Raw genomic sequence first — 13,518 nt, 5'->3', positions numbered from 1 at the left:
TGTTTCAATGAAAATTTTTACTAATCTTTCGAGCAACAAAATGAACGTTTTCTTATTCCATAAAACTAACTATGTATCGCTATTTTTATAGAATAATATTTATAAAATTAGTTAGTTTAGAAAAATAATTTATACAAATTTTTTAAGTAGAAAGGGATCTTTATATTAAGATTTTAAAAAATCAAAATTATAAACAGAAATAGATAGAATAATCTACAAATTGATTAAAAAATATATTTTTTTTTTTTAAATTTTGGAGAGCCAAATATATATATTTTTTTTTCTTATAAAATTTTACTAAGACAAAATGTTTAACGAAGAAAATTCACCATTCATTTAAAAATTTTTAATATCCACAATTCATATATATTTTCATTCAACAAATATTCAGCAAATATTTTCATTGTATCATGCAAATTTACAGAGAAAATGCGCTTCGTAATTCCAGTTAATCTCAGGCATCGAGATTATTTGGTAATTGAACGCACGGATAATCGGATACGCGAATAATCGAGGTTCAATCGTAATACAATAATTAATTTCAACTTCTTTATCGCAAGTGCACAACGTAGATAAAACTCTTTCATTCATAAAGAAAAAAAAAAAAAAAAAAATCCCCGATATTTCCAACCACCGTTGTACTCTTGTTTTATTATTATAAATCCGTTTTAATGATAATCGTAGGAGGAATTGTCGCTCCACATTTGATCGTATCGCCGTTAAGAGCCGTTGATAAAATGCACTTTGTTATAGCAATCGATCCACTTCACTCGGTGCTCATGCGTAAGTGGTCAGACTTTCATTCATGCTCCGTGATTCGTATAAAATCAATGAATCATGCCGTAAAATCAATGATTTCGTCCCCTCGTTCCCCGATCCCTGTCTGAATAGAGGCGGCTAAATTTATTTTTCATGCACCCGTGTTCTTTCCTAGTTTTTTCCGCGTTGAGAACTGACTGAAACGTGGAAACAGATACCACGATACATTTTTCGTAGGAGATGTGGAGTATTGATCCGAGTTGTTTGCGAAAGAATGTTACGGAGGATCTAAAACAAGTATGTGCTGCGCCTCGTTGTAATTTTAAGCTGGGCGCATTTCAATTCGAGGATCGAGTAGATGAGATTATCATTGAGAAAAGATTCTTCTCATAGGGCATTGTGAATGAACAAATATTTACTTTATTCGAATAAAAGTTTTTTTCATTTTCTAAATTTTGTTTCTTTTAGAGCGATATTTTTCGGGATTATTTCGTAGAAAATGTCCTTTTTATTAGTAAATATTATTTTTCTTGCATAAATATTGCAATTGTTGCGAAATGAAATTGTAGAATTAGGATAAAAGATTCAATTACTGTCACTTTACGAACTTTGACTTTATTGCACATTTTTTTGAATTTAGATCTCATAGCTGAGGAACAGAATAATCTAAGTAAGCTTTGTTACATGTCAGTAGAACAGAAAAACGATAGTTGTTATTTCTTGTATAAAATTTTTTATATATTAATTTTATGATTTGGAAATAGAAGATTAATAAAATATTGAAGCTATTGTTATATAAAAAATTTTTGAATCAACTTTTCTTGTTAATTGTCTATAAATTAAGATTATAATTATTCTAAAAATATTCTATAAAATAAAGACAAAAGTTGTAATATTCATGTCTACCTAATTGAATTTTGAAAAAAAATAAAATTGGGTTTTTCTCACATTGTGAAAATTTGCTTTTTATTATTATTAAATATTAAATATTTTAATTTAATTTAATTTAAAATATAATTTAGTTAATTTAAAATATTGTCGTATTTAAATTATTGAATTAAATATATTATTATATTTCATAGTATTTATAAAAAATCAAATTTTAATATCATAATTATATATTTTTATGTAGTAATAAGAAAAAACTGTTTTTCTTTTATTATATAGATTATATTTTTAATTTTAATGCTAATTGTGCACATGAGTTCACAAGTTTATTTATTTAAGATATTGGTAATTTACTTTTTTATCGATTAAAATTAACATTTTAAATAAATGTTTATTTTTAATAATTAGTCCAATTTTCTCGCAGTTTTATTCGATAAATAGCAATAATTTAAAATCCAAAGAGAGGAATTCTTGGAATTATTGGAGAAATTTGTCATGATTAAAGCAGATGTTAAATTCGTCGAAAGCTATATTTATTATGTAACTTTCCAACTTTCGAAACTAATTTAAGGTATCGAACAATAAGAAAAACGCAAATATCAAAGAGAAAAGTAGCCTTAAAAGTGGAGCAGCAAACTTCGTATCTTCGAAAACTGGATCTTCTTGGATTCATGAGTTTCTAAATGAACTGCTTAACGAATTTGAGAAAGACGAAAGATGTTCCTTTCTTCCCTTTTTTTTTTTTTTTGGACAATAGTAGCCTACTTTTCTAACGCTAAAATTAATCTTCTTTCTAATATCTATATTTATTACATATTTTTTCGATAGTATCAAAGCGGGTGTGTTATTAAAATTTTTATTATCATATTATCGATTCAATATATTAAAAAGGTTTTGTTACTTTTTTTTCGCTTTCCATACACGAAACACGAGGCTTTGGTATTTTTCGCTATTAATTTCAGTTCCTAGTTTCTTTCTTTTTCACATTAGAAAATGCGATGAAAGAATGTGTTAGTAGCATTCAAGAATTTTTATCGTATCATGTAGTTTATAATAATTATAACTATAAAACAGAACATGTTTATTTTATCAGCATAAAACGAATAGCATTGAAAAAACTGAAATATTTGAGAAAATAATTATGCAACGAAATCGATCGAAATAAAATTATATTCGATTCTAGTAATGAAAATTTCACACAGTGTATATTACAAATTTTCTTCGCTACGCTGTAATAAAGCTTGAAAAATATTTTGCGCTATTATAGAATTTGCGTATTGTCCGCAATTTCGCTTGAAAACGTTCCAGAAATTTATTATAGAAAATTTTGATGAATAGCTACGCGAGGAAAGAGCATCGCTTAAAATGATAAAATTTGATAACTTGAAATTTGGTTTGAATGAATACAGAGTATTACAACGAGTATCGGCAGTGTCTGAGCCCAAAGGGGCAGCTCTACTTGAAGGCCGACAACGAGGGTAAGCCTGACCTAACCTTTAATCATCACTTCCGCAGGTTGTATCATCATGCCATATGTATCACACACTCACATATACAAACACATATACAGAACCACATATATTCACAGATACACATTATGCTACTATCTTAACCCGATCCGTGTGCCCCTCTCACATTACTGTACTTCTAGAAGCTGCCACTGCTTGCTTGCTTGCTTATTCGCGTTCAGATTTCGACCACGAGTCTGAAACTTCGATCTGAGAACAGTCTGAAAAACTGTCACCTTGTCACCGTGTGTTTTATCGAACCTTAACCCGACAGGAATTCGAAATAAAGGAAAAACCCTTGGACAAGAGGGTATTTGAAAAACATGATTATCCCCTATCTTTCACTATTGTTCGATGTGATTTTCAATGTAAATAATTATACAAATAATGTTACGTGGTTTTATATATAAGAATAGATTCTAACGTGAGTTTTTTTTTTTTTTAATACGAAGCTTTGTTTTTTGGAAAATTGAAATTTTTTTCGAAAATTCTGATCAAATTCTGTATGTAGAGAAACGGGAAAGAATTAGAATTTCGGAAAAAGAAAATCATTTTAGAGAATTAGAATATCATAAGCCCAGAAAATTTTTCGTTAAAAATCAAAGTAAATGAAAAATAAAAAATAAGCTAATTCAATATAAAAGGGAAAGGAAGATTCCATTTTTGATTCACATTTTTAAAAACTAAGTTTCGTATCTAAAAATTATACTCTACATTCTATTTTCAATTTCTTTGTTACAATGCACTTGAATTTAACTTGACTCCATTTATCAATGTTCTCAATGTATCGTAGATTCCATCTCTGTACCATTTATACATCCATATTTTCATTCAAATTTCGCGATCAATTTTTTAATAGCAATTACAATACAATGACCCATTTTATTTTTATATACATAAATGTATATATATACAATATATATATATACATATAACAAGACACCACAGTATCCAAAGGAAGTCGTTCGAAAGCAAACGGATGGAATGGCAAATTTATTGCCAATAATAACTAACTAAAGAAAGCAGCACCCCTTTTTATCCGCAAGGACCAAACGAGTCAACGAGGTTAACATTCAATTGGCCGGATAAAGACGCAACTATGCCAAAAAAAGGAATGGTTTAGAAAAATCCGTTTTCCACGACTCGATGCTCTGACCCGTACCAAACTCGATTCTTCGATACAATGACACAAACACAGGTCTGTCTTCCTCTACGAATAACGGCGATGACGATAAGCTCCTCCTCTTATCGTCGCGATGATGGCGGACGCCACACAACCCGAAAATTACTCCGCCGATAACGATCCTTGTCCTATTTGTCTGTGTTCTTTCGATAGGGTTGACGTCTCCGAGCTGCAATTTCCCTTTCGAGGACCTGACCGACGCCGAGGATTCGCTAGTGAGCGATACGGAGGACAATATCGGTATTCGTATGCCTGTCACATCCGCATAATAACGAGAACCGGGGGTAGAAACGACGAAAAACGAATGAAAAAAAAAAAAGAAAAAAACCTTTCGAAATTCTCCTTCGAAATATTCTCGTCTATATCGAATCGTTCGTTCGAATACTAACACCTGCGCACACACCCTCTCGATGGGTTTCAAAAGATTGGTTCGATTTCTCTTGTGACGATGTCATATCGTTACAACTAAAAGGGGATCGATTAAAATCGTTCCTGGTTTTCGATGGCACGCATATTCGTTCTACCCCCGCGTGTCGTTCGATTATGTCAGCTTCAGAACAACACGTAGTGTCTGCGTAGACACTCCACTTGACCTACGTGCGGTAGTTTGTTCCTGTAAAATCGTTGTGCAGGCCCGCGTAGTGACAAATACACGTTGTGTCGTCGAGCTGCCTAATATCTCGAGAACAAGACAGAAAGGCCCATTTATATATTTTTTATTTTCTCTTGTTTCTTTGTTTCTGTTCTCGTTACCTTGGTTTGTTCCCCCTACGTCGACGTGTCCCCCGTTTTGTAGAGTATGAGTCAACTTCTGCTTCATCGTTATAGGGAATTCTATGATTGAAGGGTTCATTACGATTTTTCTTGTCCATTTTTATAATTAAAAATAGTGTCAATAATCAGTAAGGGTTTTTTTTTGACGATTAAAGAAGAAAGAAAAGAAGATTATCAAATTAATTAATATATGTAAAACTTTTTTTTGCTCGTTATGAGTAAGTATCGTATTGAATGGCGCGTATTCATAAAAGGATGAAGAAATTTTGAATTTGATTTTTAAAGTAATTTTTAATCGTCACTCCTTTTGATACGTAATAAACTCTTCAATGTTTTTCTTGTTTAGTCTGATTGCGTTCAGAAATTGCCCGATTGTTGGGCTTGTTTGTGTCGTCATTGTTCGTAGCGGTAGACTAGCCTGTCTCTATGTGTCTGCCTATATATGTATGCCTTTGTGTTTGTCTTATCGTTTGTTATCTGTGGTGTCGTACATCATCAATATTTTCCATCTGTTTTTAAAAAAAAAAAAATAATATCATGCAAGTGAACATTCGAACGTAAGTGTTTAAACATGAATGTGTGTTTTACACATATATACATCATTGCAATATATCATGATAATGATTTTGCATTTAAAGATTATTGAAAATATTATTTGTCTAGGTATCACATATTTTAAAATGTAATCCTCTTTTGTATCGTACGATCATCAAACTATACGTAAATGAGAAAAGATAAATTTCATAAAAAATAAATCCGTATTTGCGAAAAATATTTCTCTTCGAAATCAATGTGCATATCTAGATTTATTCCACTCAATTCGAACGGGCGGCAGCAAATTTTAATTAACTTCTCTCGAAATCGATAAATGAACAACTGAAATAAATTAAAAAGAGGAGGGGGAAAAAAAGGAATGAATAAGCAATGTCAAGTACGTGACAATACTGTTTTCAAGATTTTCAAACGGTGAGAATCAGATGGAGCGGATCTAGCAATGCGTTAAAATGATCGGTGCGTATCAGCTTTCGTTCGTGATCAAAATTTCAACCAGCAGATCGGAAGAGAGGATTAAAGATGAGATTTGCGAATGTCATAAAATCACGATCCTATAAATTATACATCAGATTTGAATTTCGATATCAATTTAAATCAAAATAGAATTATCTATATTGTTTATTCGATCCGCTATCTCTCAGTGTGGATTAAAATAAAACGTTGCTCTATCTTTTTCTTTTCTTCTTTTCTATTATATTTCCTATGGAAAAGCAACGGTAAAAAATTCACGTTCAGCTACTGCATAGCTTTACGATCGCGTAATTTTGCAATCCTTTTTGCTCGCATTTATTATATACGTATATTCGCTAAAGTTTAATGCACCAACATCGACCACGTGGAAATGGTTTATGGTGAGTGGTTCGTCATATTTGCCACATGTATCCACGAAGCAATTTGTTATGCATAATGTTACAAATTAAGAAGATAAAATGCATTTATTGAACAGTTATTGTTAATAGATTTAATTCACTATTAATGATAATTATCTCTCTTTATAAATTTTTACAGAGTTTAAAAAAAAGTAGTATAAAAAAAGAAACATTATTATTTGATATATACACGTATTATATTTACAATTCGCATAATTTGTTCATTCATGTTTGATATCGACGTATTGCGAATATTATTATATTTTTTTCAGCATCATTTTTTTGAAATTTTACATTCTGTCTTATTAACTCCATCTTTTGAATTGCACAGATTCATCTTTGTAATCTTGTTAATGTATGTAGTTTGATGCATTCCCCTTATACGTCTTTTTTTTTTCATATTTTACGCTATATGTATTTTACACTCTCTCTATGTATTATAATTTTGACCTAGTTTCGTGCATTTTCGTATGTAATTCCGGTTGGTGCAAGTTCGAGAGAGATGGACCGAATCTTCTTTACCTAATATATATGCTAATTTGCTACTTATTTTACTCCCTTACGTAAACAACATTTATCTTTCACTAAAGGAGTTTTGTAAGTAGTATATTATGATTTGTTCATTCATTCGATGTTCGATGTAAAATTTATATAATATCCGAAACATTGAAATTATCTTTAAGCAAATATTTCTGTACAGTTTATACAAATAAAAATTAAATGTTTAATTATATATACATGTTTCGCTTATCTAAAAATTAATTGTATTTACTTTCATGTTTTTATATTTAAATGAAAGTATTATATTTATACAGGTATATCTATTGCTATTTTTCAAAGGATTCTTTATTATGAAACAGAAACCTAATTATCTGTAGATATTAAAGTTACTAAAAATGTAATTATATTTGTTGCAAGAAAATTATTGCACATATTTTTGAAAAATTTTAGAAATTTGTGGATCGTATTACATCTTATTTAGTTTTAAATTTTGATTCATTTTTTTAATTATAATTAAAAAATGAATTTTATTGACTAATTAAATTGTTCATTTTCACGTCTTATTATAAATTAAATTAAGCAGAGATATTCAAAATAATATTGTTACATAGCATTATAAAATCAACGATTTATTAATAATATTATGAAATGTTTTTCAAATTCTACGATTTTCTTATTACTGATATACTTAAATTAGCTGAAAAATTTTCATGCTTAACATGAAATTTTAATGTCTTTGAGTTTCAATCGAATAGACAGGATGATTGGGTATTCTGTTTCACTCGTTGAACATATGTAAAACGTTACGATAGTTAAACAAACTTTTGCAATAAATACATTCCGCGCGTATCTACTATTTCTGCTTTGTTTGCTTTGACAATCGCATATGTTATCGTTCACGTTTCTATAAATTCATTTGTTCAATATCCTTTTTTTATCCAGCTTTTCTGCCTCGTTTTTGCAACCTTCAGCTAGATGTTGTTTATACATTTGATTAGCACGCTGCAATTTGCAAAACATGCATACTGTGCTCGTACAAGTGTGCCTAGATGCGGCAATGCGTTATTCTCTTCTCACCGAATGTTTCATTTGTTTCGCATTTAAATATAATACATATTCGTCTGTTGGCATTACGTACATATCCAGTTGGTCCAGTCGATCTAGCATTCACGAGTTAACGAGCGGTTCTATCTCTTTCTTTTCGTTTATCGAGTTTTCGATCGTTAACGCTTCCCCGCGATGAGATTCATCGGAAGCTTTTAAATTATTCGGAATACAGATTACCCGCATTTTATTCGTTCGTTCTCTTACTTTTTCCCCCCCATAACCGCGTTAGTTTTATCAAAAAATTATCATTTTTTTACAATAAAAATCCACGATCAATATTGATCGTTGAAAATACCAGAAATACGATGGCTGGATCGAAACTCATTATTAAATCCAAAATCTATCTAAGTCTTTGTCTTTATTTATATTATCTGATTTGAATTGTTAAGAATTGAAAGGGAATTCCATTGTTAAATTTCCTCTTCATTCTAGAAAAAGCTTTAAATCTCCTAAATCTTTATCTAATCCTTTGTGTAGGATCTCACTTGCTCAAGGATCAAGAGAAAATTTCGTTGTGTAAATTTCTGCGAAGTAAGTCCGCGTTGAAAAATTTTAAATTTTAAATTAGAGACTTGGAATTCTTTCAAAGGTTTTTAGGAGAAAACCTCAAAGTTTAGAACGATAAAAAAATTAATCCGGAACAAAGTTGTCATCCGGAGGATTAATTAATAAAGTCTACCGAGTCAAAAGTCACCCAGCCATCGATCCTTGCCTCGATCGATCGCGAAAAAGAAAATTTCGTCAAGAAATCGCGATAGCAAAAAACTTATTCGAGTACTTGTGTTTCGAGGGGAGAATGTTGCTTATATGGATCAAACTTTCAATTTGGCACTTAACGACGAAGTTTCGACCCGGGTATGAAAGTTTTCACGAAACGTGTAACGATCGACTGCGAACTTTCGAAGCAATCACTGCTCACCCAGCTCGCTTCCATCATGCCGAATATGCCGTGTTTTACATGGTTCTAAAGATGTTCTCGATCGTGCAGGTCGTGTTGGGTGTCCACACTTCATGGCGCCGGAAGTGATCCAGCGGAGACAGTACGGGAAGCCTGGTGACGTCTGGTCAGCCGGAGTACTACTTCATGTCCTATTAACCGGTACACTTCCATTCGTCGGCTCTCGAGATAGACTGCGAGATGCAATTTGCAGAGGACGAGTACAGGTAGAAATTGATTAAACGTAATACTTTCTTTTGCGAAAGGAAGAAAGATGACGATTGTATTTTTACATACATTAATATAACATTTCACACGATATTGTGCGCCAACAATGAAAGTGTTCATGAGATAATCGTAAAACTTGCAGATGGAGACACCATTGTGGGACAATATTAGTGAACCAGCGAAGGATCTCATACAAAGAATGCTCACAACGGATGTAAATCATAGGATTACCATACAAGAAGTGCTGAACCACAAATGGCTTAGAGTAAGTTAGGTTTGATTGAATCAGAAGCAATGGGAGGATTTTTTTTTTTTTCATGTTTAGTCATGTTCGAAAGACTACATTGATTATTAAAAAGTATGTTGATTGTTGACGTTTCTTGATACTTGAATAGTATGTAAAAGTTTTCGAGCATGAGTTTGAAAGTGAAATCAATATGTTTATAGAGGGAGAATTAACAAAAATTCGGAAAGCTTTTCATCTCGATTTATTTTTCGAAAAGAAAAAACATTGTAAAAAGTTGAGGATTGTTTTTCAGGAGAGGAAATAATTTTCGTGTACAAAAAAATGTAAAAAATGATTGAAGTAACGAAACTTTTATTTCGCGAAAGTGTAACTATGAAGTACGAACGATTATTCCCGAGAACACGTGTATTCGTGTTAACAATTTCTATTTAATAGATGCTCCGAGCGTATCTGCCTTCTTTTTATATCGTATCAGCTTTTCGATAAACGGCCTCATTTTCTGTTATTATATCCGGTGAATGTACGTTGCGCATGTGCACGGCATATGGTGTAATAAAGTAAGAATATACCTATATGACACGACAGTTAGCCAGTGACCTAAGGTAGCGAAGCTTGGAGTCACCCCATATATCGATGCAATACACGTGCAACTGGGCTATCGATCGCTATAGCAGGGGCAAAGTTCCACCGGTTAATGAAAATAACTGTAGCGGTGTATATTTTTCTCTGTGCCAGTTACAGTTTTTTGAACGTGACTGCACACTCGCTCAAGTTCTAAGAACTTCATAGAAAACGGGCGTAATTATCGTCCCTTTTTCTTTTAACAAGAAATTTCCCCATAGATTTTTTCGAAACAAATATTGGACACTTCTTTTTGTTCGAGCGTATAGATCGTTCGGTTGTTGGTACAAATACAAATCCATTCGTTCGTATTATTCGTTTATTTCACTTTACACAAGGAATATTAATTTCTTTTTAAATAGATATATTTGTCGATTAAATTTTTCAGAAGATTATAATTTATTGTTAAATACATGAAAATTTATATACTTATAATCATTGAAGTTAGTGAAAAATAATTGCATTTTATTTTAATTAAACGAATATTAATCTCTTTTTATTTGATATATATTTTTCAATTAATTGATATATGTTAATTAAATAGAAAATATTGTATGATGTGGTGATAGTTTGAACACGAGAATTTTATATGTTTATGAGATCTGAAGTTAATGAGAAATAATTACATTCGATGCTCTAATTTTAATAGTTATTTTCTCTGGATGATTATTATCATATATGGATATATTTATAATATTATCGTTTGTAATTTAATGAAAATATTAATATTACATAATTCTTAAATAAATTATTTTTTTAGGATCGTGATAAGGGTGTGGCCCGAATACATTTAGCTGAAACTATAGAAGAGCTTAAGAAATTCAATGCGAGACGAAAATTGAAAGATGCTGTGAAAGCGGCGATTTCGTCCTCCAAATGGCACATCCCGTATTCGGAAATTAACGGTGACAGCTTTTTCGATATAGGAGATGATGAAGTTATAACCACAGGTATGAATATTTGTAATATCTATGTATACTGTGTAGCATAATTATAAATAAAGGATAAAACGCAATTTAGAATTTGATTTTCAAATAAAACTATATAAATCAAAAAAGTAAGTGCTATTATATAAGTTTTTTAGTATTTTCATTTTATTTATATTTTTATTATATTTTATTAGTATTTTATATTACTTCTAATCTATTTACTTTTAATCTATTATAAACAATTTATGGAATCAATTAATTATTAAATCATGATTACTTAATTCCAATAATAATTAAATGATTGATTAATTGCAAACTTGACTATTTTTTTAATTATATTTATTATTATAGAATATATTCTAAAATTATATTTATTTTTCAGGTGCTGTAGCTGAAATTATAGACTCTCTCGATGATATTGAAGTACTTCAAGAGAGTGGAAGACTGACGCGTGCTGAGATACTTAATGCAGTTGATGATTATCGTCTTCGAGCTATTTTAGAGGTATGATTATGTTTGAGATATAAAGCAATTCTAAATTTCGTATCAATGTATTTCATATCTCTTAATTCTGAAATACAGTTTCCATTTCTTTGAATATGTTAATTATACAAATTCAAATATATATATAGTATCAAAAATTTATAAAATAATTATAATTACAAAATTTAGGCAAACAGACAAGTTTCTAATATGCATCTTCGTCATATAGATCTCTATCTTATCTGCTTACTTCCTGTATATCGATAATATAACGAAAATAATGATAATTCGTTTGAAATTGATTACTAGATTAGATTAGATATTAACGAGATTTAATTCGTGTTGTTCGATTAACGATATATAGTTTTTATTAATTTCTTTTTCTTAGAATTATTTCAATTTTTATTATACTTATCATTTAATTATCATCATCAGTTCTTTTACCTTACCGATATACGGTAAAGTTCTTCTTATTCGTGGCGCCACTGTTGATTTCTATTAGTTTCAAGGTCATTCCATGCTCCACTGTTTCAACCCCTTATCATGATTATATCCCGAGGGAAGAGGTACGCGCCCTCATTTTATTCGGGAATAGGGCGCAAGCGCTTGATCCTTGATTATCAAGATGGCTGACGTGCTGGTCTGATAAACAAAATGCTATACAGGATTGCAAAATCGTCACAATTCATTTTCCATTAGATAGATGTGTATGTATATTATCTCGTTATATAAAGACATATGAGAGCAATAACTTATTTGTTAGAATTAGGAATATCGTAAACAAAAAGATGCGGTTTTGTCAATTAATGTTCATCGGTGAAGTTGAATTGGCCGGTGATCTCCTCGAAATTGCCTATCTCTTGGTAAGTAAATCGATTTCAAACAAAATGTGGGTAATTATCTCGTCGTTGATTTTGTCTTTTTCTTTCGTCGGTAATGTAAACAATACCATCGTTCCATTCATCACACATGATCTTTCGCTGCACCGCGACGTGATAGGACATCTGAAGGCTTCATGATGAACTAACCTGTTTTCCCGCGAATACGATTAGTACATGGCTGATAGGCTTAATAAACGGATGTATGGAAATTATATAATTTATTTCAAGTTTATTCAACCATTTGGATGAAACTGATTTCGAATTTGTTTTAGTATTATTGTGTTTAAGTTATCTATGTAAGTATTTTAACCTTAATTAATAATTATTAATTACTATAATTACATACGAATGGAAACTGTATTACAAAATATACGAAATGAAGTTGTCACATATATTTTTCACACACAATATACAAAAGAGTATATTGATATGAATACATAATCAAAACTATTGAATTTAGTGAATTTGAAATATCTTTATAGTTTTAATCGTGGAAATTCAATACAAGGATTAACGTAGTTGTTCTTATTCAGCTTTACGATAGGATTTCGACTCGAGTTCCAACGCCATGTCGAGCGCCACAGACGGACGCAGTTCAGCGTGCGCGAGAGGTCGAAGAACTTCTTCGAGAAATAGAGCATTCAGCAATACGAAACATCGATAGGGCGGATCTTCGAGAGCTCCATGAACTTTTGGTCCAGCCACACATGAGGGTAAGTCTTCAAGTAATTTATTTAAATGTTATTATACGATTCTGGCGCGAAATGAATATAACATATAAAACTTATAAAACCATATTGTTATATAATATTGTGGTTATGAACCAAAGATTTGAAACTATTATATGATTAAAATTTCTTTTAGCAACATATATGTATATATTAATGATATAGTAAAATAATATAGCATAAGTAATATTATATAAAATTATGTAATATTATATTATATAATTATTACTATATAGTTAGTATATACTATATTGCTAAGTAATACTATTATTCTATGATTAATATAGTTATTATATAAGTTACAAATAATGAAATAAGGA

At 30.6% G+C, this 13,518-nt stretch overlaps 1 protein-coding gene across 10 annotated transcripts in view; it reads left to right on the top strand.

Moving 5' to 3' along the window:
- The window catches only part of CASK (peripheral plasma membrane protein CASK), a 235,986-nt gene that overhangs the window by 39,959 nt on the left and 182,509 nt on the right, over positions 1–13,518 (top strand). For 7 of the 10 annotated variants that reach the window (XM_086902908.1, XM_086902727.1, XM_086902771.1 and 4 more), the window contains exons 6-11: positions 3,057–3,125; positions 9,133–9,308; positions 9,452–9,574; positions 10,938–11,127; positions 11,489–11,610; positions 13,004–13,183. In XM_086902908.1, the coding sequence (XP_086759034.1) occupies positions 3,057–3,125; positions 9,133–9,308; positions 9,452–9,574; positions 10,938–11,127; positions 11,489–11,610; positions 13,004–13,183 (860 nt within the window). Of the gene's footprint in view, positions 1–2,652; positions 2,658–3,056; positions 3,126–4,491; positions 4,579–9,132; positions 9,309–9,451; positions 9,575–10,937; positions 11,128–11,488; positions 11,611–13,003; positions 13,184–13,518 lie in introns of all 10 variants that reach the window. The other 3 variants (XM_086902815.1, XM_086902954.1, XM_086903179.1) reach the window with 2 other exon arrangements.

The sequence above is a fragment of the Apis florea genome, unplaced genomic scaffold (genome assembly GCF_048593485.1).
Source record: "Apis florea isolate Af1SG1 unplaced genomic scaffold, ASM4859348v1 contig_1603_pilon, whole genome shotgun sequence".
NCBI lineage: Eukaryota > Metazoa > Arthropoda > Insecta > Hymenoptera > Apidae > Apis > Apis florea.
The sequence above is the reverse complement of the archived record's forward strand: the minus strand, read 5'-3'. Positions and strand labels throughout refer to the sequence as shown.